The sequence below is a fragment of the Lutra lutra genome, chromosome 2 (genome assembly GCF_902655055.1).
Source record: "Lutra lutra chromosome 2, mLutLut1.2, whole genome shotgun sequence".
Lineage (NCBI taxonomy): Eukaryota > Metazoa > Chordata > Mammalia > Carnivora > Mustelidae > Lutra > Lutra lutra.
The window spans coordinates 68,793,712-68,819,828 of NC_062279.1; the positions used below are offsets into that span (position 1 = coordinate 68,793,712).

General features: G+C 44.3%; 1 protein-coding gene across 2 annotated transcripts in view; it reads right to left on the minus strand.

Annotated features, from left to right (window-relative positions):
• TMEM154 (transmembrane protein 154) overlaps positions 1-22,711 on the minus strand; it is a 39,139-nt gene extending 16,428 nt beyond the window's left edge. Inside the window, exons 1-4 of one of the 2 annotated variants that reach the window (XM_047717651.1) lie at positions 22,536-22,710; positions 16,084-16,137; positions 4,774-5,034; positions 4,641-4,679 (exon numbers count right to left, since the gene is read on the minus strand). In XM_047717651.1, coding sequence (XP_047573607.1) covers positions 4,641-4,679; positions 4,774-5,034; positions 16,084-16,137; positions 22,536-22,629 — 448 coding nt within the window. In that variant the 5' untranslated portion in view covers positions 22,630-22,710. Of the gene's footprint in view, positions 1-4,640; positions 4,680-4,773; positions 5,035-16,083; positions 16,138-22,535 lie in introns of both variants that reach the window. The other variant, XM_047717652.1, reaches the window with a different exon arrangement.
• Positions 22,712-26,117: the final 3,406 nt, after the last annotated feature.

Genomic DNA, 26,117 nt, shown 5'->3' on the forward strand with positions numbered 1-26,117 from the left:
CCGTAATGCTATAAAAGTGCAGCTTTGAGCAAACCAGCTTTGTGTTGCTGCGGGCGACGTGAGAACCGGGTAACAGGACATCAAATGCCCATCGGGCTCCACATGAACGTGCAGCAAGAAGCAGACCCCGGGGCCCCGGTTCCAGCTCTGTTTTGCTTGGCCGGGAAACGGATGCCTCCAGAGAAACGAGGTAGTGATGACACGTGACTGGAGAGCATAGGCCCCCAGCACCTTCTATGATGTGAAACCATGGAGAAGCAAACCACTTTGCAGAGGTTCCCCCGAACAGTCAGATGTTCCCGATCCTCGAAAGTCAGGGGTCTCTTTTGGCCAGGCCTGCAGAAACACAGATCCCCATCGAGGAAACGCAGCCAGCAGGTACCTGGAGCCAAGCTCCTGGAAGCCGGGAGCCGGTGTCATTTCCTGGGGGTTGGCAAGCTTCCATCGTGTTGCTGATCCAGGAAAGCTAGGCACAGATGGAATTTCGTGCCATGACTGCCTACCTTCCAGGGCCTCTGGGTTATGCCTTTCTGGCCCTGGTAGGAACCGGAAGCTCTCTGCAGATGCCTGATCCTCAGACACTTGGACTGGGGAGAGCGGAGTATATGCATCTTGCATTTTTTATGTATTTTTAAAATCTCAAATTGACATGCTATTTCCTTAAGGGATTTTACTACACAATTGAGCCTCTCCTACAGCTGACCCATAGGATCCCTCTGTTGTGTCACTTCCCCCCTTTCCCTCCCTCTCCTTTCCTGCTTAGTAACAAACCCAACCCCCAAACATACTCTAATTTCTCAGAGAGCAAGTGGCCCCACAGCCCCACCATAGAAGGCAGGGTTTTATCTTTATAATTTGAGCGCCTGCAGGCTTTGTGGCAAGTGAAAGCCAACCCTGCATGCAGACGACAGAAAAGTTTAAAAACACATTACAAAAGTGCTCCAGACGCACCAAACACGAGGCTCCTGTAATCAGTATTCAAACAGAGCAGAGAGCCTTCTGTGGCCTCCTCTCCCCTGCTCTGAGACCATTACCCCTGGCCCAGCCGCCATGGCAACAGAAAAACATCTGGGAGAGCTCACCGGTGTGGAGCATTAAGCCAGGAGGGAGACCAATTACATGTCCCCAGCAATCAGGCGCTGCCCGCACCACTCCACCTGGCCTCTATGTCTTTATTAATAGCCATCTACTCCCTTTGCAACCGGAGGGCAAATGCACCTCTTACACAACCTCCATCTGCTCTTAATTCCATCTTTCCTCCTACAGCTCTTCCATTCCATACCCTCCTTCCCACTTTGTCCTCCCCCTCCAGTTCCCAGTTACTCCCACTTGGCCACCCGCGCCCCACGGTCAGTCACTCTCTTCTGTGCACCTCTGGTGGTGGGATTGCTGGGCTGGCGGGGCAGGGGGGAGGCCTTCACAGTGGGGGCCAGAGCCCCATAAGAGACTGACTTGCTTAAGCTTTTTTCCCACTCGGAACCCTCAGCAAGAGAGAGTGTCTTTCTGGAGATATACTGAGCCGTGCCAGGTGCCAAGACGTCACAGACTGCCTAAAGTGAGGCTTTCCTGCCAGCTGTTTTCCCTGCAGCTCTCGTAGAGACACAACCCATGGAGACCCTTAATAAATGTTAAATAAGAACAACTGCAAATGTAACTCCTGGAGGTCTAGGAAGGACAGTAGAACAGAGTTACCGTCCAGCACTTTCCTTCTCCTGGACTTGAAATGGACAAGCCCAAAGGAAGAATGTGATTGCCAGTTGGAAGAAGGGTTCTTGCTACAGGTGTTGGCCAGGTCTTCCCCTGTCATCAAATGTACAGGCTTACTTCCTGGTGATGAAGAACACACCAGGCTCTATTCACTTGGGGGAGGGTGGGGAACAAATGTGTCTATTTCTAACTTGCTGAGGGGACGTCATCCATGCCCTCCCACAAAACATTGTTTTAGATGCTTTCCAAGCAAAATGCTGGTCTGACCCAGCGAGACAGTTTTATTTCTCCTGGAAAAAAAAAATATTTAAATCAGATTTTGTTAATTTGAACTGTCTCCTTTTATCTATTTTTTAGAGAGCTGGGGAGGGGGTGCAGAGGAAGAGGGAGAGAGAATCTTAAGCAGATGCCCTGCTGAACATGGAGCCTAACGTGGGGCTCGATCTCAGAACCCTAAGAGCATGACCTGAGCCAAAAATCAAGAATCCAACACTTAACCAACTTCACCCAGGCGCCTCTCTCTTTTAATTGACTTGCATTATAACATTAAATATGGACTTCAGCAGGCAGGAGTGATCAACTTTCCAGCATTTAGTTTGTTTGAAGAGGTACCCGTGTGTTAAGCAGTGAACCATCCATATCTATAGTAAAGGAAATATTCAAATAAAGCTCTATCAAAACTTGTGATAAGCAATTGTTTTGAAAACTTAAGATGTCTGTGTTGTTTCTCTTAAAGTGAGGTATATTTAAAACAAAAAGAATGTGCCAATTTGTATCAAGAATAAGTTTCAAGTTTCTCTTTATCTCTGGGAATAGGTAGATGCTCTTCTAAAAAAGAAAAAGTGCTAACACAGTTTCATGAACTCGCTCTTTAAACCACAATTATTGGGCCACTGATATATGTGGTGGACTACACACTGTGTCAGGTTGAAGGGGCAATAATCATAAGAAGCAGCAGCTAACACAACATGCCAGCTACTCTTTTTCCTAAGTGGTTTACATAGATGAATTCATTTACTTCTCACGACAGCTCTGTAAGCCCAGTATTGGATTTGCCCATTTCACAGATGAGAAAACTGAATCAGAGAAGTCATAGGGCTAGGAAAAAAAGCCACCCAGGCAGTGTGGTTCCAGAGTCCACACTCTAACCTCCAAACCACACCATTAAACAAGATAAACAAGGCAAGTCCTTGGTTCATTTGGTCCTAAAGAGAACATAACCTAGTAAGAGAAACCAAAAAGAAAAAAAAAAAAAAAAAAAAAAACAAGTCACCAACTTATGCCAACATAAATACTGTGCACCGTAAGTGAGACCACAGTCTGTAAGAGCTGAGAAGAGGCCATGATTCATTCATTTTGCCCAGGGAGTGATTACTCAAGGCTTCATAAAAACTTCAGAACTGGGCATGGAAGAAGAAGGTGGCAGGTTGCCAAGCAGACAAGAAGGAAATCCCAAACAGGCGAGTAGTGTCAACCAGTCATGTAAGAAAACATCGTGAACGTGTAAGCCAGGCTCTGGGAGCAGCAAATACTTGGGAGTGTGGCTCCAGTACAGGGTGCATGAGCCCTCTGAGAAGGAGGCCAGTTCTTGATGGCAAATGGCTTTTGAACTTGGAGATGCTCACGGTGAAGTTCCATGAAAAATCCCTTTCTGTATTTAGAGCCTGAAAGCATGCACATTTGAACGGACACCCCCATCCTGCCCCCCAAGCCCCATGACATCGTTAGATAAGATGGGCTACTGGGCTACAGTTTAGGCAGGAAGTTCTCACTGTCCCTGAGGTTAAAAAAATGGGGTTCAGGCAGCTCTGTTTGCTTTACCTTTTTCTTTAGCTTACAAAGGAGCTCCCATGTGACCACTGTTACTAGGTCACCCTAGTGGAGTAACATGTTTCTCAAGCAGTGGAGCAGTGGAGAAGCATGTGTTTTTTCAACTCCCTTGGAATCTATGATATTGGCTCCTGCCAAGAAAGTTAACGCACATCAGTGCTCCTTCCCTAGCTCGCATTTACCATACCTTCTGGTATAATGGAAAATGACCATTTATTGCTCCTGCCGAGAGCTTAAAGGCTCTGCCTGTCAAGGACAGTGAGCCAGTCCCGGCAGGCCAAGGGCAAAATCTTAAAACCAGAGGTGCCCTGTTAGTGAGTGTGAGGGATATTGAGTGAGTTTGTATATACATATCAATATGTAGCTCATTAGCGATGGTCTCATTCTTGAGTGATTTTTGGAATAACCAAAGGCTTCAACTTTAAGTCATTTTTACTAGTACAAACCAAAAGTACTCAAGTCTGCTCTGGACTTAGAAAACCCTGACACCTAGTATTTATTGCTCCTAGATTTGGAGTTGAATACACACAGAGGGAACTCTGACCTAGGGAATTCTCCATCAGATTGTTTTCAGACTGATGCTGGTAATCTTCATCCTACTAGGAATCTCATACGAAAGTTAGCATAGCTTTAATGAGAATAAGAACCATGCTTACTAGGGTCTTTTCATAATCAGATTGGGATGGGGCATGGAGAAGAAAACAGTATCTTCAACAGAAATATACAGAATATATCATATATAATACACAGAATATATGACAGAAGAATCCTCTTCCGGTGGAGACGAGCCCAGGGTATCAACCTTCCCTTCCCCAATCCCAAGCCGACCCACTGCTTCGCCATTTTGAATGTTTCCTCCAATTTAGGGAAAGCTGCATGGACCTCTTGGCCAATATTAGATAAGGCCCTCATCTGGATTAAGCACAGAGATGGCAGCTGTGTGTTTTAAATCTCGATTTAGGCCATAGCCATTCCCTTTTTGAAAAATAAGGGAATAGTCATCATTTACTATTTTATGTAGTCCTGGTTGTTCAACTTTAAAACCTCTCCCTTCTTTTTCCTCCCCCACTCCCCACTCCAGACAGCGTTAGGATCCTACTCACATGTCTGTAAGGCACTCTGAGATCCTCGGCTAGAAGTTTCTGTGGAGAAGAAGCAAAAAAATATTTTGTTTTACGGATGGTTTGTTAACACGTGAAGCAATTGTCCAGAAATGGGAACATACAAAATATTTACCTTGTTTGGCTTTTTTTCTTTTATAGCGTATTATAAGGATTATCACTGATAAAAATAGGAGAGCAAATAACACCAGTGGGATCAACACCATTAATACAAACTCTAACTGATTCTCATCCTCGTCAAAGTCGCTGAAACTTGAATTTGCAGTGAGTGCTCCTGTGGTCACTGTATCAAATGTATTTTGTATATTAGAATCTTCATATCTTCTTTCCTCTTCCAGGGACATATCTGCTGACTGTTCTGTTTCCTCAAAAAAATCTGTAGGGACACACACAAAATTGAGATTGCCATGGAGATAGCTACTATGTCATGTTTTCAATGATTTTTAAATACATCCTACATGCATCCCGTGGTAAACTTGGTCCCCTGCCTTTGATTTTCCAGTTCAGGGTGACCGAGTATCGATTAAACGTAAATGGAGCTCAGGCTGGGAGTATATTGAACATGGGATCAGAGCCCGGAGAGAAACCTTCCACAAAGGCAGGCAGGTTAGCCTTGACCAGGTATGTTAGATAAGCTTGCACAAAGGCATTGAGAAGCTTTGTTGTGTCAAGGCTGATATTCCAGAACATCTCTTATAGGGGATTCATGCTATTTCAATAACATTTCTGGATAAACCTAAATTCGTATCTACTAGAAGTGAACTACTTTCCTTGCAACACTTATGTATAAAGGAATGCACACTGTCCCAATTTTCTTTGAAGATTTTATTTATTCATTTATTTATCTATTTATTTGAGAGAGTGTGATTGTGTGTGCCCTTGAGTGAGGAAGCGCAGGATCTGAGGAGGAGGGATGGAAGGAGAGACAGAATCTGAAGCAGACTCCCCACTGAGCACAGAGCCCAATGTGGGGCTCGATCCTGTGACCCTGAGATCATGACCTGAGCCCAAACCAAAAGTCCAAGTCTCTGACACTTAACTGACTGAGCCACCCAAGTGTCCCAGACTGTCCTAATTTTTAATAAAAGGTTACCTATCAGTGTGGAAGAATTCTTAGAAACTGGGGTGACTGATTGGGTTTCAGTGTCCGTTCCCACATAGTGCAGAGTACTGAGTCTCTCTGGGATATCTGACAGAAATTTTCCTGGGTTCTAAATAAAAACACAGCATGTACTTCATTTGTAAGGCGACGTTCTCAGGAGGAAGTTCCCTTAGGGACTAAGGAAACTACTCCAATATTTAAATGTATTTCATAAAAAGCATTTTTAGAATTTTCCCTATTAAGAAACTTTAAGCAAGTTTATTCTGTTTGAATTTCCCATTGTGTGGAAAGCCATCCTGGGGCTCATCCCAGGGCAGGGAAGGACTATGAGCCTGACGATTATCTGACAAATCTCCCCTCACCTTCGCTATGTAGTGATCACAGTAAGGTAAGCAGAAGGTTTTCATCCTACCATAGCATAGCATTGCTTACCCTTCAAATGGGGCCCGCCAAGGAAGAGAGCATATGAGTTTGGGCCATAGAAAATTAATCCAATAAGGTGACGGATGGGAAAATTCTTTCTAAAGAGCAAGGTGCTGTGCAAATAGAAAAGTCAGTTGCTACAAGCCAAGCTCTCTACTCAGAGGTTAGTTCACCCTGCGGAATGTCGGAGTGGGTCCCTGCAGGGCCCATGCCACTGCTATCTATCTGTGCGACTCAATGACGATGGATTCCTCTGATTTTATTTATAAAAACATTTGTTTGATCATAGTCTAATTTGTTGTTGTTGTTGTTATACAGACCAACATCTCAGTGTCCTCCAAGAGCCCAGAATCCACTTGAAAATCTCATTGGTAAATGCCACCCAAAACCATCAGAATCAATCACAAACTGCAGCAACCAGTGTCCCTCACGGGTTTCTGCCAAAAGCAGGATTTTTAAAAATGTCTACTATTTATTGACCTCTGTCTGGGGTAAGTGGCTTTGTCTATATATATGTTTTGAAACAAATAAGTTAATAATAATAACCTATGTTAAGAGTTTTGATTCATCATGTATCACCCTGAACCAGGAAAAGATGTTTGTCCTTCATTAGAGGACAGAACAATCTTTTCATTAGAGTCCCCTTGTTTGCAGAACTATTGGGACCAAATAGCATGCTTCACTGATAATCCAACCAGAGACGACGAGACATTTACAGGGCATCGGGGGTGAGGGGAGGGGAGCAGCACCTTTGCAGGTGCAGTTGGTGGTACTGACCCTGTTCCTTGAGGTCAGTGCTCACGGACCTTCCTCGAATCCCCAGACTTGCCTTTTATCTCATTCCCTTACTTCTACTACAGCTGAGGCTGCCATCACTATGTCAGGCTAACCTTCCTAGAGAACTGACCAAGACAAGTCCTGGGCTCTGTCTTTTACCTACCAAGACAAGTCCTGTGCTCTGTCTTTTACCTGGATTATCTCATTTGCTCTTACCATTTTTCCAGATGGAAACTGGGGCAAAGAGGTTACACGGCTTGCCCATAGTCACAGAGCAATCATGTAGGAGGATTTGAACCCAAGAGGGCCAGTCGCAGAACCCGAGCGTTAAACCTCACATGGTATTTTCCTTCCGATAAGATAGGAATAGGATGATTACCAGTCATCAAGTGGTGAACAAGAGAGGGAACCCCCTGTCCTTGCTCCTCTGCCTATAAGGAGGTGGCTTCCTGTCACGAAAGGGAAGAGTGAGGGGATGGGTTCCAGAAACTTGGCTCTGCAGGACTCCTCCTCAGCCCGGGGGGCACTGTGGGCAAAGCTGCCCAGAACAGCAAGATGGGCTTGGCACCTCTCCAAGGAAGGCTTTTTTTTTTTTTAAGTTTTACTTATTTTATTTTTAAAATTTATTTATTTTGGAGAGAGAAAGAGAGAGAGAGCAGGAGTGGGAGGCAAGGCAGAGGGAGAGGGAGAGATGATCTTAAACAGACTCCCTGCTGAGCACAGAGCACAATGCAGGGCTCGATCCCACGATCCTGAGATCATGACCTGAGCCAAAACCAAGAGCTGGACGCTCAACCATCCACCCCTCCAAGGAAGGCTTTGAGTCACCACTTGACCCTGGCCCCAGAAGAAGAGAAAATAAGGAAGGAAATTGGTAGCTGGAATAACGAGGGCATTTGGATAATCAGGAATAAAAGAGAAATGGTACAACCAGATGGTCCCAGGTTGCACATTCATTTTTCAGCAAAAGGGGCAGTGCTGGTCACGGGTGGCCTTTAGTGACAATTGGCAGTGAAAAGGGCTGGCATTCCTCTCCCCATATCCCTCTCATATACACCCTAACATACATTTTCCACATGAAGCCTCATTTACTGTCTCAGAATCTCTAGTGACTACCTGAATAAGTAAGAACCAAGGGGTCAGTCTCTCTCCCTATTTTATTTTTCTTTACCTTACAAGCCTTCATCTCCAGATGCTTCTATGAGAACCTTCCTCCCAGCTCTCTCTGCCCCATCCAACACCATCATAGCCAAAAATAATAAATAATGGTAACAGGCATTAATCTGATGCTTTGTATGCTAGGAACTAGCTAGGATAACAGGCACTGCCTAATTTCATCTTCATGACAAATTTATTGTGCACATTTTACAGATGAAGAAACTGAGTCTCGAACGTCTTGCCCAGGGTTAGAACCCTGACATTTATAAGTTCTGCTCATGGGGTTTGAAAACAGCATTCCCTAAAGCATAGGTGCCAAAGGACAATGAAGTTTCCAGTCACAACTCTCTCAATTCGTAGTAGTGGGAATTTGAATGAATTCTTCACCTCTGTGGCCTACTGTCCTAGTTTGTACAACTAAGGGGTGATCCCCAAAGCCCCATCTACTTCCACATTTCCACACATATAGTGTTTATCTTGTTTTTAATTAGGATTTTTGAATTATTAGACACATGGTACTTAGACATGGTACTTGTACATGGTACAAGTACCTAGACATGGTACTTAGGCACATGGTACTAAGGTCAGAAAGGAAATGTCACTACACCACGTCCCCTAGTTACTCCTGTTCCTTCCCCAGAGGTGGCCATTATTTCTTTTGCTTTCCAGAGAAACTCCTTGCCTATGTAAGTATCATTTCCTGTTTTTGTTTTTAACACAAAAGGTGGCAAAGTCTACATATGTTCTACCCTTTTTTTACTTAAAAACTGGTTTTCAAGATTATTTCCTGTCTCTATACAGGGAGTTGTTTTTCCCCCTATTATCTGGTTGTATCATCACCTATTCCTATTCACAGAAATTTAGGTTGTTTCTTTTGCATTTTCAGAGATGTCACAATAAATACCCCTGTACATCCTCCAGTTGGCACGTGTGCCTGTACAATCTGTATTGTTTTAGAAGATTTTATTTATTTATTGTCAGAAAGAGAGAGGCCAAAAGCAGGGGGAGGAGCAGGCAGAGGGAGAAGCAGTCTTCCCACTGAGCAAGGAGCCCAATGCAGGACTAGATCCCAGGACCCTGGGATCATGACCTGAGCCAAATGCAGATGCTTAACCAACTGAGCCACCCAGGCACCCTTGTACTGTCCGTATTTCGTCTCAAGTGTAGAGAGAGCAGGGGCGAGGGGGTTGGGTGCAGTTGGGAGAGGAGACAGCACCAAACTACTCTTAGAGTAGTCTCTAAGAGACTCTTAGAGTCTGCCCTCATAACTTCTCCAAGATAGCTCCAGCCCAGGCCTCATACTATGAGGACTGGCAGAAAGTAAGTTAGGAAAATACTGGGTGTGCAGAGAGTGTCTGATGAGAAAGGAGGGCCAGGCTGGACTGAGAGAGCACTGTGACAACCATGACTTCCTGAGTAAGTCTGAACATGAGAGAATGTGCTGGAGCGTAAAACCCTCATCTCCAGCAGCCGTGCCCGCAGACAGTTCAGCCTGGAGGTTTATACCAGTGGTCCTCAAACGTTAGCGTCAGAATCACCTGGAGAGCTCCTCAAACACAGAGTGCCGCCCCCTGCTCCCAGAGTCTCTGCTTCAGCAGGTCTGGGATGATGCCAAGAATTTTAAGGGTTGTTGTTTTTTTTTTTTTAAGATTTTATTTTTAAGTAATCTCCCCACCCAACATGGGGTTCAAACCTACAACCCAAAAATCAAGAGTCACATGCTCTACTGACTGAGGCGGCCAGGTGCCCCAGGGATTTTCATTTCTAACACAATGCTGCCACTGCTGGTCTGGCCACCATACTTTGACAGCTATTGGTCTAAGTTGCCCAGACAAGCTTATTTGGTTGTGCTTAATTATTGGTAACACCTCTTATTCTCAACACTCACGGTCCACCAACACTGCCTGGTGGGTTTTAAGCTACACCCACATCCGTTATGTGAGGGTATCTGTAGCTGCATCTGGGCAACGATATGTCCTCAAAGCTGCCCCAGAGCTTTCAGCAGTAAGCATGCAGTAAGGAAGTATGCTGGGTTGAGAGTTACTGAATTAAACTGTAATTCACTTGACTTTATTTTATTTTGTCGTTATTCGTGAAGATAGTCCTCACCAGCTTTAAAGGTGATTGGAGACCCCTACACAGAAAGAAGCCTCTGGAAGCAAAATGAATAGGTGAATAGGCGTATGTGGCCATCAAGTAAATGGTCTCTCTCTCTGGTTCTGGCATCTTTTTACAAACCAGTGGCTCAGCATCTGTGGAAACTGGCTGTGATGGGCCAGGGAAGAATGGGAACAGATGACTCAGCAGACTCATGGGGCCCCAGCCTGTCTGTGGGAGGGCGATGGCATTTGATGCCAGAACATGCCAACACCAGGTGGATGGACAATGGCTCCTTGATGGTGAGCCACTGGGACACGATACTTCATGGCTTCTGAAGTGTTCTGCCCTTTCTTTGGTTTGCTTGGTTTCAAAACAATGCTGACTTACTGTTTATCATCTGAGAGGAGTTCATTCAGGTACTTGTTTATTGCCAAATGCCTCCACGGTTTGGCGCCGTATCTCTCCCTAACTCCTGGAACCCTGTCTGCTGTGCAGTCGCCGTTGGGTACAAGTTGCTCAGGAAATGTAAATAAGTCAGGTTAGTTGGAGAGACAATAATAGGACATCTCTCACCTTTTTATCAAGAATATCCTCTCCTCCTCTCTCTGTCCACCCTCTTCCAAGAATACATACATGCGTTCTTAGTTACAAAGAGAACTAGGTGGTTTCCTCAAAAGGTTACCTGAATTTTAAAGAAAACACTGGAAAATGAGAGGAACGGTTTAATGCCAAGTGAAGACTCCTGAGTGATGAAATTTCATGTTTGTAGTTTTTGTTTGGTGGGGTGGAGGGAATCTAGTGTTCCACATGGTTTTCCACAGGTGATCTAATTCTCTGGGGACAGGACTAGGGACTCAGAAGGATTGTTGTTTTCATTATATGCTCTGTTGTATGATGTATTTAACAATTTTGGTTAATTGAAAATATTCCTGAAAATATTTTTCCTGACATATTTATCTGAAGAAGATATGGTCAGCATAAGTGTGGCTGAACGGATGGGAGACAAAGCACTGAAGGATAAGGGCAGGTTCTATCAGAGGGAGGTTCAGGGGAAAGCGGTGCCTGTGTTTTGCACACCCTTTCTCTCCAGCCATCAACTGACTAAAGGGGATGATGTCTCATGTTGAAAGAAGGTTGACAAATGTTCCTTTTGCTTATTTTGAGGAGGGTCTTCTGGTAAAATGCTTCCCTGCAGTAGTCTGCTCTGGGAATTTACTTGTGAAGCTTGGTTCTATTTTCACCGCATTGCCTTGAGAAACACCTGTAATTACAATTTACTATCCGATGAAAACATGCCCCACGAAGGGGACCCACAGTGCTCTGATATCTTTTCTGTTTCAAACTGTTTATTTTGATGTCTTTTTAAGAGAAAGCTTACTCATATTTAATCAGACTTGCCCAGACCCTCAGGCTGTCCCGGTCTGAAGTTACTCACCTGCGGAAGCTGCATTTTTGACCATCTGACTACCTTTTTGCACACTGGAGACCTATTCTAGCCTGTGGTACCTGGCAGCTTGAAGGAATTTAAGTATTTTTATGGGACAGAATACACATACATTTTTCATATTTCATACTCTTTCTACCATCAGTGGGATAATAGATACACAAGTGCTTTGAAATGGAAAAAAAGATTTTATTAAAATAATATTTATTGAAATGGAAAAAAAGATTTTATTAAAATGATATTAAAATTAAAATAATATAATAATATTTATTAAAATAATAGTAATCTGAATACTTTTCTATTTTTATTATATTTCTAGCTGTCTTTTGAATAGCCAGTTTCAAGAATACAATTCTAGAGAGTAAGTTGGAAACAAATGTTCTTGGCCATGCCCTTGTCCTCTCCCTGGCCTGCTACCAGCCCCGCTCTGAGTAGGGGAGGGAGACAGGTGGGCTCCTCCTTGGGGCACAGAGGCCCTCCGTCTAGGAGTGACAACTCAGAGTTGTCAGAGAAAGCAACCGAAAGACAGGGACAAGCCAAAAAATGAAGTGGTAGATAGATATTTGTGACAAATCAGAAGACAGGAGAGCAGGGAAACGAGATGTGGGCTAGTATCTCAGGGACTACGGTACCCTCATCACCAGCTGCAGGAGAAAGGGGGACAAGGTATAATCAGAAGTTCCCATCACCAGCCTACTGGGGAGCACAGAGCTAGAGTTTGGGAGGCTGAGGAAGGAGACAATCTCCCGAGGTCCCTAGAGTAGTGTCTGAGGAGAGCAGATTGGGGGTTGTATATTCTGGGGTCGGCAAAGTCCCGTACCAGGTGTCTAAGCTCTGCTTGCTTCTGGTCCTACTTTACCTTGAGAAAAACTCAATCCTGCCCCTCCATCCGGCCAATCTAACAGGACTCCAGCGCTGAGAACTGAGTGTTGCTGCTTGAACTACTGATGCTGGGTGGTCCCACTCTCTTGCCAGCCTCTTTTCTGAATTTATCATTATGATCCTATAATTTTTTTTCTCTTCTGCTGTTTAATGGGATGAATTACATTAGAAATTTCTCTAAGGTTGATCCACTCTTGGATTCCCGGTTTTAGTCTATGCAATTACTGGGATGTTTTTTGTTGTTTTGCTTTTTTTCCATGATTGATCTAGGACTCAGTCTAAATTTTCTTCTAATATTTGTTAATTGGGTATATGGTCAATATGCCTGTGCTCTTAGTGATATACCAACATAAGGATGGTCTTTGCTTGAGAAAAGATAATCCAAGTCATAGAGTTACTAAGGTACAGGATGGCCAGTTTAATTTGAATATCAGATCAACAAATAATTTTTTAGCATAAATGTGTCACATGCAATATTTGTGTGGCCTCTACTTATACTGAATTGCACAAGATGTTCTTAAACACACACGAAAACGTGTGTATTTGAAATTTACCTTTAACTGGGTGTCCTTATTTTTATTTGCTAAATCTAGTAATCTTAAACATAAAAAGGAAGCATTATGTTTAAAAAAGAATACATAAAATTTTAAAATAATATTGTCAATGGAAGAAAGAAAGCACGTGTCCGCAAGCCCTAGGAACCACTGGTCTCCTGTTTCTGAAAACTACAATGGGGTGGGGAAGCAGGAAATAATAAAGATATTTTAATTCCTATATAGCAAAAACACAGAAGAAAAATGGAAATTTCAAAAACAAACTAGATTTGGTGGTTTTGTTTCAAGGAAAAGAAATCAAAATGCCACCACCAAATGGACCCTTCTCCAGTAAATAACTCTTCTTTCAAACTACCTTCTTTAATTAATCAGGAAATGTTTCTGTGCTGTCATTCCCTTCCCCCCACCGCCCTGGCAGATTTTTCTATTTATTTTATGTTACAGAAATTTTATTTCTTTTTCAAGTTTTTAAATCAGCTCTTACTGGCTTGAAATTTATCATCTATGGAATTTGTTTTCCTTTTGTATTCTTTTCAAAAGTCTCCCCAAAATGTTTGTGACTACCAGACATCTCTGCAATTTGTCACGCTGCTCAATGCATATTTCCTGGGTCTGAACTTCATCCCTAGTTTGAGAGGAAGATGGATAAGTATACATTCTCAGGGGGCACCTGGGTGGCTCAGTCAGTTGAGTGCCTGCCTTTGGCTCAGGTCATGATCCTGGGGCCTTGGGATTGAGCCCAGCATTGGATTCCCTGCTCAGTTGGGAGCCTGTTTCTCCCTTTCCCTGCTGATTGTGCTCTCTCTCTGACAAATAAAAATCTTTTTTAAAAAGTACTTTCTCGGGGCGCCTGGGTGGCTCAGTGGGTTAAGCCTCTGCCTTCGGCTCAGGTCATGATCTCAGGGTCCTGGGATTAAGCCCCGAATCAGGGTCTCTGCTCAGTGGGGAGCCTGTTTCCCCCTCTCTTTCTCTGCCTGCCTCTCTGCCTATTTGTGATCCCTCTCTGTCTGCCAAATGGATCAATAAAATCTTTTTTAAGAAAAAGTACTTTCTCAGTACTACTCATAGATACAGCTACATAACATTCTCTACAGGAAGGGAAGTAGTAACTGTTGCCTGTTTTGGTGTGAGAAGACAGAAGTAAACTATATATAAAAAGATTTGGAATAGTTAACATTTTGGAATAAAATAAAATATGGTTAACTAAAAAATCATATTTATCCAGGTATTACCACAATTTCATTTCATTATTTAAATGGTTATGATTTTGTCATGAATATATGTAAATCTTGGATAAATTTCATGTCATTCCTCAGTCAGTCATACGCCTATAATGTACCAGACACTGTTGTAGGTCCTAGGATATAAAGGCAAATGAAACCAGGTCTATGCCTCCCAGGGAAAACACAGGTAAGTAGGGACAATGGCACATACATCAATAGCTATAATGTGGTTTAATAAAAGCCATTGTGTATGATTGTTTGTGTATGGAGTCCCATGAGGACATGGGAGAGAAAGGCCTCGATTCATCTGGGAATGAAAGATTCAGGAAATCTTCACAGAGGAGGAGATCCTTAAAATGAATCTCAGAAGTTCATCCAGCAAAGATGTCAGGGAAAGGCATTACAGTTGAAGCACACAGAAAGGCTCAGAGTTTGACACACATTCAAGTAGTTGTACCTAGGGCATGTGGTGGGGAGTGTCAGGGAATAAGCAGGAAAGGAACCCCCAGATAACTCATAAGGGGCCTTGAAATGATGTCAAGGGGTTTGGAAGCTACCCCAAGGAAATGAAATCCCACTGAAGGGGTAAGTGCAGGAGGAAATGATAACTTTTTGTTATCGAGCTGTTGCTTTGGGTGTTACATGAAATGGGGTTGGAGATGAAACTAAAGGCTAGAAGATAAGAAGTTAATGAAGGAGACTAGGTGAGAGCTAACAGGAGCTTAGACTACAGGGAGCTGAGGAGTTCCTCTCTGGACATGCTGAGCCTAGGGTCCCTGTGGCATACCCAAGGAGAATGAGGGCAAGAATACAAATCTAGAGCCAGGCAGCTAGGCATGGTGGGGGGTGGTTTTTTGGGAATCATCAACCGCAGAGCAAGATGAAAGCCATGAACATGGAGGCCATGGCCCAGGAAGGATGTAAGGAATAAGAAATAAAAGATAGACATTACTATGAAATGAGCAGATGGAAGAAAAAGATTACTAATCCCAAAATGGAAGGGGGCAATCAATGTCCTAGGAAATCAAAGAGAAAATGGCATTATAAGACCCAAGGAACAGGAGCATTTCCATCATTGTTGATTACATTGAGTGATACAGAGAAGAACATGTAATATGGACAGAAATGGATCCTTTGGGTTTAGCTGTTAGAAGGCACTGGGAATCCAGAGAGAGGAATTTGAGTGGCTGTTCTTAACACAGCAGCCAGATGTCAGTGGGCTGAGATGAAGGCATGTTGACTGTCTTTCAAAGAGATTGGGAACAATGGAAAGGAAAGATAGAGGAAAGCTCGAGAAGTATTCAAAGGTACTCTAGTTATTTTTCATTATGAATATATACCTACCTTTTTTTTTAAAGGTGTTGATATTGTTTAGATCCGAATTTGAACAGAACAACTATTAAAAAACATTTATAAGATAATTATCAGAGCTAATTAGACATTGATTAGATATATGATGATATCAATTTTTTAAGGTAATAACTGTATTGAGGTTATACTTTTTTATTTTTACCTTTTTTTGAGAGAACAATGTAACAGATAACTGAGTACCCACCACTGATTTTCTTATACCTTTCCATATTGGCCAGAGGATGGGTTGGCAAACTTTTTCTTAAAGAACAGAGAATAAATATTTTAGATCTTGTGGTCCAGAAAGCAAAAGGCAGGTTTCATTTAACCACTTAAATAAGTTTTCATTTAAGCATTCAAATACACAAAAACCATTCCTAGCTTCCAGGTCAGAAAAAAACAGGACACTCACTGGAATTGACCCCTGGTTTTTCATCTGCTTTCTCCAGGCCTCTCGTGGTGTTTTCTGAAAAGAATCACATCAGAGATGCAGTTGAAGACCCTCTTGAACTCTGCCCCGATCTCATTCCCCTCCCACCCTCTCCAAAGGTAACCGCTCTCCTAAAGTTAATGGTATCAGTCGCAACTTTTCAAATATGCCTATATCCCTAAGCAATAAAAGCATAATTTGGAGTGTTTTTAAAAATTTTAAATAAATGTAATCATTCTGTGCATAATAATCTTCAATTGGCTCTTTTGGCCAACACTGCATTTAGGATTGAGTCATCTTCATACATTTGGACTACTTAATTTTACCTGTTGTATGATATCTCATGATATCTCATGTTGTGACTGTATTAAATTTCATGTATTCTTCTGTGCATGCACATTTAAGTTGTTTCTATTTTTTCCATCTTCACAAACAATGCTACAATCAACATTCTTGGCCATGCCTCTTTGCTGTGCATTTGTTCTTCATCTGGGGTATAAAGCTAGGATTGGATTGTTGGGGTTGTCAAGTATGAACATATTCAGCTGACTAAATATTTCCAAATTGTTCTCTAAGCTGATTATATAGAAAAATTTCCTTTTCCAGTAATCCGATACAGTTGGTAACCTGAAAAATTCTCCCAATATGCCCCACCCAGAGATACTGAATGAAATATGAGACAACTTTTTACAGTATAACAAAATGTCAAAAAACAAGGAAATCCCCAGACCCCAGAATTTTTTTTTTTAAGAAGAAAGAAAAAAAATGATACAGGAAATTTAAATTTAGAGACACATTTACCTATGGGGATTTCCTAGAACAAAGGTTGGGCCCATTGGGACATAAGAGGCTATATCATGCTTTCAGGGGACTTCGGTCCATCTTTTGGGTTAAAAGTTAAAGCTAGGGGCGCCTGGGTGGCTAAGAGGTTTAAGCCTCTGCCTTCGGCTTGGGTCAAGATCTCAGGGTCCTGGGATCAAGGGTCCTGGGATCAAGCCCCGAGTCGGGCTCTCTGCTCAGCAGGGAGCCTGCTTCTCTATCTCCCTCTGCCTGCCTACTTGTGATTTCTCTCTCTCTCTCTCTCTGTCAAATAAATAAATAAAATATTTTTTTTTTAAAAAAGTTAAAGCTAAAATACCAGGCTGTGGGAAGGAAGGAAGAGAGGGAGGGAGGGAGGGAAGGAGGGAAGAAAGAGAGAGAGAGAGAAAGAAAGAAAGAGAGGAAAGAAGGAAGGAAAGGAGAGAGGGAGGGAGGAAAGGATGGAAAGAGGGAGGGAAGAAGGACAGGAAGGAGCAATGATTTTGGCAAAGTTCAGAGTCAGAGTCAGCTGTGCCACCCCAAGGCTGATCTCACCATCATCCTGACACTGTGGACCCTGGCCCCTCTTCCGATGTTCAGTTTGATTCTGTCTACTTCTTTCTCTTTGGCAATGACTTTGGCATCCTTGTCTGCCCATTTCTGGGATTGACCTGCCCCCCACAGAAGACGCTGCTTTGTTGGCTCGTACATTTCGTGAGGTTTTGGCACCCCCTCATACAGCTCTTGGAGTCTGGCCCCTGAAGACTGCTCAGCTTGTCCCCTCTCCAACCCAAAGCCAGGCTTGAAGCCTGAGGTCCAAGCTTCAGCCCGGCACATCCCTGCCTCTGTATCTTCCAAACAGTTCCGTGGCGACAGGACTAGGTTGTATTGGGAAAGTATTTACAGTAACTTGGTGCTGGAATCAGAAATCTGGGTTTCTGTCAAATGAGGTGAAGTCATCCTCTGTGTGCCACAGCAAGCCCTCAGTGCCCCCACGATTTCTTTTCTTTCCTTTTTTTTTTTCTTTTTAAGATTTTATTTATTTGACAGATAGATAGAGAGCACAAGTAGGCAGAGCCGCAGTCAGAGGGAGAGGGAGAAACAGACTCTCCTCTGAGCAGGGAGCCTGATGCAGAGCTCAATCCCGGGACCCTGGGATAGTGACCTGAGCAGAAGGCAGACGCTTAACTGACTGAGCCACCCAGGCGCACTTCCCCCGCAAGATACCTATCATGAATGGGAATCAACAGATGCAATGAGCGACAAGATTAGGTCTACATAAACTGCAGATAAAAGTTAGCACAAAAGACTATGTTTAAAAAAAAAAAAAAAGACCTGAGAAAAGGAATAATTAACAAGAAAAAAATAAAAGCAAGACACAGCATACTTTTTTTTCTGGAAATGAAAAAATTTGTCTAGAGTGAAAAATAGAACTGAAATGAAAAGCCCAACGTACAGGCTAAGCAGCAGGATAGGCTAGGGGATTGCAGGAACCCTCCCACCCGCGCTGCAAAGTTCCTTTTTCTCCACATCTTTGCCAAAATTTGAGGGTGGTGCAAACTCGACACAGGTAGGCAGACTGTAGGTCATACTGTTTCTTTGCAGAATCAGGCCCAACCCAGCCAGGATCCAGCCGTCTTCTGGATCCTTAGATCAGGCTTTTAAAGACACAGAGAGACTTTAAACCCCAGGAAATCCCTTTCTGCCTCTTTTCTTTGGTGCCTCAAGGCTATTTGGTCCACTAGGTCAGACCTCAGCAGGGCTCTCCCAGGGCAGCTAACACAAGACTGTGCTGTCTCTCCCTGGTTCCCACACCCTAAAGCCTCTTACTGGTGACTTTGTCATTCCACTTTTCCTGTTTCTGGTCTTAACTTTGCTAATCCCCAGATGCTCTGTTCCTCCTGCTGCAACTTGCAGCCCTTCCCTTCCTCCTCTACAGGCCAAAGTTAAACCAATTTGCTCCATCTCTTTTGCTGTAGGCCGGTCTCTGACCCAACCAAACAAATACAGCTCCTTTATTAATATGCAATAACCTTAGACCCCAATTGAGAGGGTCTAAGATGTATGTGATACATTTACAGTTGGAAGGGTACCAGAGACATATTTTTCTAAACTTAGAACTAGACACATATACTAGCAGAGCCTAAAAACCCAGAGGTATTATAGTATACATTAGAGCATGGATTCCTGAGACTGAATCTTACTTAGATCCACTATTTAGCTGAGTGACCCGAGTCAAGTCACTTAACCTCTCTGTGCTTCCATTTTCTCATATGTAAAGCAGGGATACTAGTACTGACTATATAAGGTCATTAGGAGAATTAAATGAGTGAGTGTATGTAAATTATTTAGAAGGGCACCTGACATGCAATGAAGACTATATGCGTTTGCTCTCATCATTATTGCTACTTGAAATTGGAACTGTCCCAGGCAATAGCAGATGCCAGTCACATTCATTGAAACGAGATCAGTGTCAGAAATCGCAGTTCCATTTACATAAATAGTATTTTCTTTAATTCCTTCTTTTCTTCTCAAAGTTTATCTACTAATTACATGGTTCTTACTCTTCTGGAATGGAACTCTTCCGAGTCTTTCCCATCAAACCCGCTGTTTAACCCTGACCCAGCAAAACACAGCCTCCTTGTCTCTGCCCGGTGCCCTCAGCTCTCCTTTTACAGACCATCCTGCCCATTGCAGCTAATAAATCCCATGCTTTCCGTGTCTTGGGAGGTTGCTTTTAGCTCTCTGATAGTGTTAAGCTGACATTGACAGGACACAGGGCAAGAAGCCAGGTGAAAATGACTCCCTCACCCCCTGGACAGAATGTCGCCTTGACATAGAGTCTGAATTTTCTTAGCGTCCATGCTGGCCAAGGTACCTAAACCCGCAGCTTTTCTATAACTATGCTCATCTGTTTGGTCAAAATCCCAGAAAAGCTGTTTTCTCATTTCTCTCCCGGTGACTTCCAAGTAGATTATTTCACTTGGGACAGTAATCAAGACTGCAGCAGGCTCTCCATATAGAGAAAGGACACTGACTCCGAGGTACTGTGGCAGAGCCTGGGACTGCTGATAATAGATTATGTTGCCTGTTTGTGGTTGGCTTGACTTGAGCCGTATCCTGGAATATGCTTGCAAGGAGGGGGTGTCAGGCTGCTCAGTAGACTGCCAAACATTTCCAAAATACTTCCTGAAGAATTCAAGGAAATACAAGTGTGACACCCATTTACTAACTCACATCCTCACATCTTAGGCACCATTAGCTCAAAAGGATATACATCGATTAATTAAAAAATAGATAATCAGTCCTTAATTTATAAAAGACTTCTCCTTGGCTTTGATTATATAGATTTTTGTGAGTGGACATTTTTGCATTTTCTGACATTGGAAATCCAGACAGGGCCCAATAAGCGTGTTGGATTATCTAGGTAAACCCTGCGCTCAGATGAAATGCAGGTTTTCCCCTTTGACTTCCCTGACATTCTCATACCACCTGTTTTCAGGAGCTCATCAGCTTTTAGTGCTCAACCTCAAATCCATTCTAGAATGATTGTAGCATTTGTCAACAATTACGGAGTTCTTTATTTATGTGGATCCCAACAAGGATTTGGGAAGTCAAAGATAAGCTACCGAGCATTTTCTCTGGTGGCTCTCACAGCGGTTATGGGAGATATGGACACACACACGCTTAGGATTCTATGCAATCAGCTATGTGTACTGAACTTGAGTTTTATGTGGGCATGACACAGATAAAGCCACCAGGCAAGGCGCAGTCAAAAGAGACATCAAGGAGGAGGCAACTTCCAGTTTGGGTCTTTAGGGTTATATAGGAATACACTAAGTAGAAAAAAGGGAACTTGTCATTCATTCTTGACAAGAGCTGCAGAGACCTGTAGCACACCCTCTGTTCAGTATGACTGGGCCGTGGGAGGGCACATGGGAGGAGACACCTGAGAAGAAGGTTGAAACAAGGGTCCAAGGCATAAATGAGGAGCAACCAAAGGTCTTTATTGTGGAAGAGCCACTGATCAGAGCCCAGCATTAGAAAGAAAACTTGTACTGGGTCTTCATGTGACCCTTTTGCATCTCCTGGATGCCTTATGCTTCAACTCAGATATGTCAAGAAGATGCTCAGAAGCTCCAGAAAATATTTAGGCAGCCTTAAGTATTACTCTCAGGGCATGTTTGAGGCACCTGTGGTAGCGTTGACACTCACAAGACTTGGAAGTGGGAAGGCCGAGCTCTGCCCCCTGGGCTGCTGAGCGACACCACACAGGGAAAGGAGTCTGGCACGGAGGAATCTCCACTGGGACACAGTGGCGACCCGGGGTCCCAGTCAGAAGAGCTGAGCAGCCACGGCACTTGGACATCTGACCATCCCTGGCTTCAGCGACTTAACCTGTGTCACCCGTGTGGCTCGGCTGGAGCTTCGTCATCTTCATGCTCGCTCCCAGCCCCTAAACTGTGCCTAAGACAACACACTGTCCCCCCGGGGTCTCATCTGAAACACACCTGGCATTTCAACCGGACATCTTTCCAGTGGGAATGGTATGCCTTTCACTTTTCATTTTCCACCCCAGATGCCTGGCAAGACCACAAGGAGAGCACCCAGGGCAGGAGAAATTGGTGGGGCGGGTGGTGTGTTTGGCTGCTGACTGTGAATCTCCAGGAAATTGCCACAGGCTAGGTCAGTGCCTGGTGCCCGCCCTCCAACCCCCACCCTATTGGAAGAACCCTAGCGTGAGAACTTTCCTTTTACTTGAAATACTGACCTGCACTACTAGAAACAGGTAGTATCTGTTGACAGAAATCATGGGCAATGAGTTTATTTACCCAAGGGCAAGTCAACAAAACTGTATGAGGCAATCGAGGGAGATTGGGCTCGTTGTAGCAACTGTCAAGGGTATAAATCAATTGCCTGCTCTTAGCTCAAAATAATGAGATTGAATATTTTGTCTTTCCAATACATTTGCTTTGCTACAATCACATTACTTTCTAAAATAAAGGTTCATTAGTAAAAACGCATGCGAAGAAAATATCCCCCAAAGTAACAAGCTCAAAGAAAAACAGATGAAAGGCTTCTCTTGAAAAGTTAGAATGGATGCCTGGTAACTCCTCCGATAATTTCCTGTTTACTTTTTTTTTTTTTTTTTAAACTGACTGGTTTTCTTTAGTATACATTCCAGTAGTACATTTCCATACCTCAGTTTTTCCGGGAGATTTTGCTACTAGCAGATTTCCCAGCCCACATTATTAAAAGGACATTCGCGACTTCTGATTGAAACATTCTTTTACACCAACTGACAAAAAAGTTTATGGTTTCTTTAAGATGCCCGTCCAAGCCGGGAAATTACAGGGACCCCGCACTTGATAGAGGACAAAAATTGCAGTTAAGTTAGATGGAGTGAGGGAGCGGGAGGAGGATTGGCCGGCTGCGGGAGAAGCCAGCCAAGCCCTCCCCCCGCCAAACTCCACACCTCCGCCCCCCAAACTACAATTCTAATTTCATCTCCTTCTTTTATAGAGAGGACTTGGTTTTCTGGGTGTTCCCCTCCTCGGCAGAGTTCTGTAGCCTCGGGCACTGACCCAGCCTGGCTTTCCTCCTTCCCGGGGGTTGGAAAGTGGGACGTAGCTTACCCTGAGCCTGGCCGGTGGGAAGGAGCGTGATCGCCAGGGCAAAGGCGAGGGCAGCCCCGGGAGCCTTCCTGTCCGCTCGCCGCCGCCCCGTCATGATGCTGCGCTGTGCTTCAGCCTCCCTGAAACCTGAACATTTCCTGTTTCCTGCTTGTTTGGGTCGGTGCTAACTTGAAGGAGAGGTGTTTGCCTGTTTTTTAGGAAGTGATGTAATTCTGTAGGAGCCTGTCAGACCAGCAAGGATTGCAAAAGAGAAGTTGCCCTGCAAGGTCTCATGAACCCTTTTCAGTCCCGGCCCTGCCGCGGGCCCCCATCTTTTGAAACTGGCTCTTAGAAAAGGGGTCTAGAGCTCAGCTGTCCTTTGGGATCTGGGCCTGAGGATCCTGGACCTCAAGCATTCTCCACTGGTGATTTTGCTGCACCCCAGGTGAGCCTCTGGGGCGGCCCAGAGTCTAGAGCAGTGCCATCCAGTAGAACTTTCTGAGATGATGGCAAGGTCCCAAATCTGCCCAATACAGTAGCCATTAGCCACATAGGCTATAGAGCCCTTCAGATGAGACCAGTGCACAATGAATTTGTACTTTCATTTTTATTAATTTAAATTAAAAGAACTCCATGCACTTAGCAGCTGCTGTGTTGGACAGCTCAGGCTTAGCGGGCAGGGGTACCTGTACCATCAGAAAATGGCTGGGACACTTCTCTCCAGCCAGAGGCATCACCATCGCTGCGCCCTGAATGCCACCTCCCTCATAGCGAGATAAAGGACAACGCTATGCATGTGCCCGAATGTACTCTGCATCCCCCGAGAGAAATGATTTCTATTATTTTTTTTTCTTTATAAAGCTCATGTGTTTTTAGAGCAGTTTTAGGTTCCTAGCATAATTCAGAGGAAGGTACAGAGATGTCCCATAAACTCCTTACCCCCACACACGCACAGCCTCCCATTGTGGACATCCTCCCAAACTGGTACAAATTGTTACCATGGAGAAATGCACGCTGATCATTGTAATCATCTCAAATTCATAGTTGACATTAGGGTTCTCTCACGTGTAGCACATTCTGTAGGTTTGGCAAATGCAAAATGACGCAAATCCACCATGATATTATCCTCTGGGATAGTTTCTCTGCCCTAAATATCATCCATGCTCCACCCATTCATCCTTCCTCCCACCCTAACTCCAGGCACCCACTGATCTTTTTACTACCTCCAGAGTTTTGCCTTTTCCCCAAACGGCATACAGTTGGAATTACGTGGCATGTAATGTAGTTTTCCAGATTGGTTTCCTTCACTTAGTAATGTGCATTTAAGTTTCCTCCATGTCTTTTTGTGACATGACAGCTCATTTCTTTTTGGCACTGAGTAACAGTCCGTTGTCTGAATGTACCACACTTACCAATTCCTTTGCCTACTGGAGGACATCTTGGCTGCTTCCAGGTTTCAGCACTTACAAATAAAGCTGCCAGAAACATCTGGATGCATGCATTTGTGCAGACATAAGTGTTTAGATCCTTTGGGAAACTGCCACAGGGCTTGATTGCTGGCTCTATGATAAAGAGCAATGATCTTTTAAAGGGCTCATTTCTGAAACAGAATCTGTTCTCAGGGGGTAAAAAAATCTGCATTTCGCTTTTCTTCCTTCTTACATAACAATAACATTCTCAGAGGTGGTTAGCAAACAAAATAGGACTGAATTGGATTAGAATGGGGGTGGTGGTTCTGCCCAGGGGAAACAATTCGATGTTTAGACCAGCAAGCAACTGAGATTAGAGTGTGTTCCGTGTTTGTGTTCTAACTGAAGTCATTCCTTTGGTTTAGGTTTAGGGCCCAGGCAGGACAGAAGGAAACTTCATAGTCATGTTTGTGGTAGTGCCAAGAAAGACAGAGGAGAGAGGCACCATCGCTGGTCTCTAAGCCCCTGCCTGCAGACACCCACCTGGTCTCTAAGCCCCTGCCTGTAGGTACCATGAGTAACCCCTTGTAGTCAGTTCATCCCTGGTGCTCTGCTTGGTGTGAACACCGGAAGCAACCAGAATTCCTCGGCCCCTGACACAGCTATCTGTTTTGGAGTTAGCACGTTATTGCTTTTCAGTGACATTAGTCGCTGTTAATCTCCATTCGTATTCACAAGAAATGGGTTGGTGATTCATGAAATGTCCAGTTGGTTCCTGGACCTACAGTATGCATTTCACCGTTTTAAAGTGGCTTAGGTCAACAGATACAATCGCTTTGCAGCTTAGGTGACAATGCAGAGCACACAACTGGAGGAAATAGACAAGTCCAACACTGGTGGATGGACTGGAAAACAGCAGGGAGAGAACTCTTGTCGAGCAAGTGAGCAGACCACTGGTTTGCCCGGAGCTGGTTCTGAGTCCGGCTAGCAGTCCCCCACCCCCTGTCCTAGCATAGGCATCCCCCGCCGCTGTGACCCCCATGTGCGGGAGAGGATGCCCAGCATTGCGAGTTCCCTCCATTAGGCCACTTGCATCTTATTAGGACTAGGGATGCCAGGCTCCAAGCACTCACTGGCCGGGGCGGGGTGTCAGCCCTGGTTTCTTCCATTTTTAAAAGGGAAGCTCGGCAGGGGGCTTTGTGGAATCAGGTTTTCTGTGGCAGGACCCCAGACTCTTTCCCATGGCAGAGTCGGGAAGCTCTGCACCATTTATCAGAGTGAGCAGGGTGCAGGTCCTGGGCGCCACAACCCCCCAGCAGTTAGCGCGATGTGCAAAATATATGGAGGTCCTGCAGAAAGCCTGCACAAACGTGCAATTTTCTTTTGACCCCTGTGTTTTCTAAGACCCTTAGTGTGATTAACCGCATCTTAAGGGGAGGAAAATTACCATCATTGATCAGAAAATTGTAAAACCGCAGTGATCTCTTTGCTGCTGTTAAAATCACAGGAAGATGCTGTGCTAGGTAAAGGCTATTTACCTCTGTTTGTTCTAATGTCACCAACCATTAATTTTGGCAAGTGGCTGCCTGGCCTCGGATTAAACCCGGATACACTGGTAACTAACTTGAAGTCAGGGACTCAGTCACAACCATAAGACACCAGGGAGGCTCCAGTGGGAATGGCAGGCACAGAGATGGGGAGGGGAGTGGGAACCTTGTCCTGGAATCCGCCATTGGCTTTCAACAATGAAAGGAGAAATGGAGGTCCTGAAGTACGGTGGGCTGGGAAATGCTCTGAGGTGTAGTGCTCTAGAGGGCGGTGGGGGGAGTGGTAGGGGGACTGGTTTGATGTTCTAGGGACTCTATTACTCCACACGAAAGTCTGGCTTTTATCATCAACTGTCTGTATCACGGAAGTGACTCTCATCAAAATCCAACTCCCTTCCCTCCTGCTTCTTCCCCGCCCAACCTTCCCTCCCCATCAGCCCTACAAGAGGAGGGGCAAAGGGATCAAACCCAGAAGCAAGGAGATCTCATGGTGAGTGCGGCATCCCGTTCCACCATTCTCCTTACCCCACACCCTTGCCATTCTCCCCCACACAGACTCACACACACACACACACACAGCTCCCTCTCACACTCACATGTTCATACACATGTGCTTCTACATGCTCCTGCACACTGTGGAAATACAT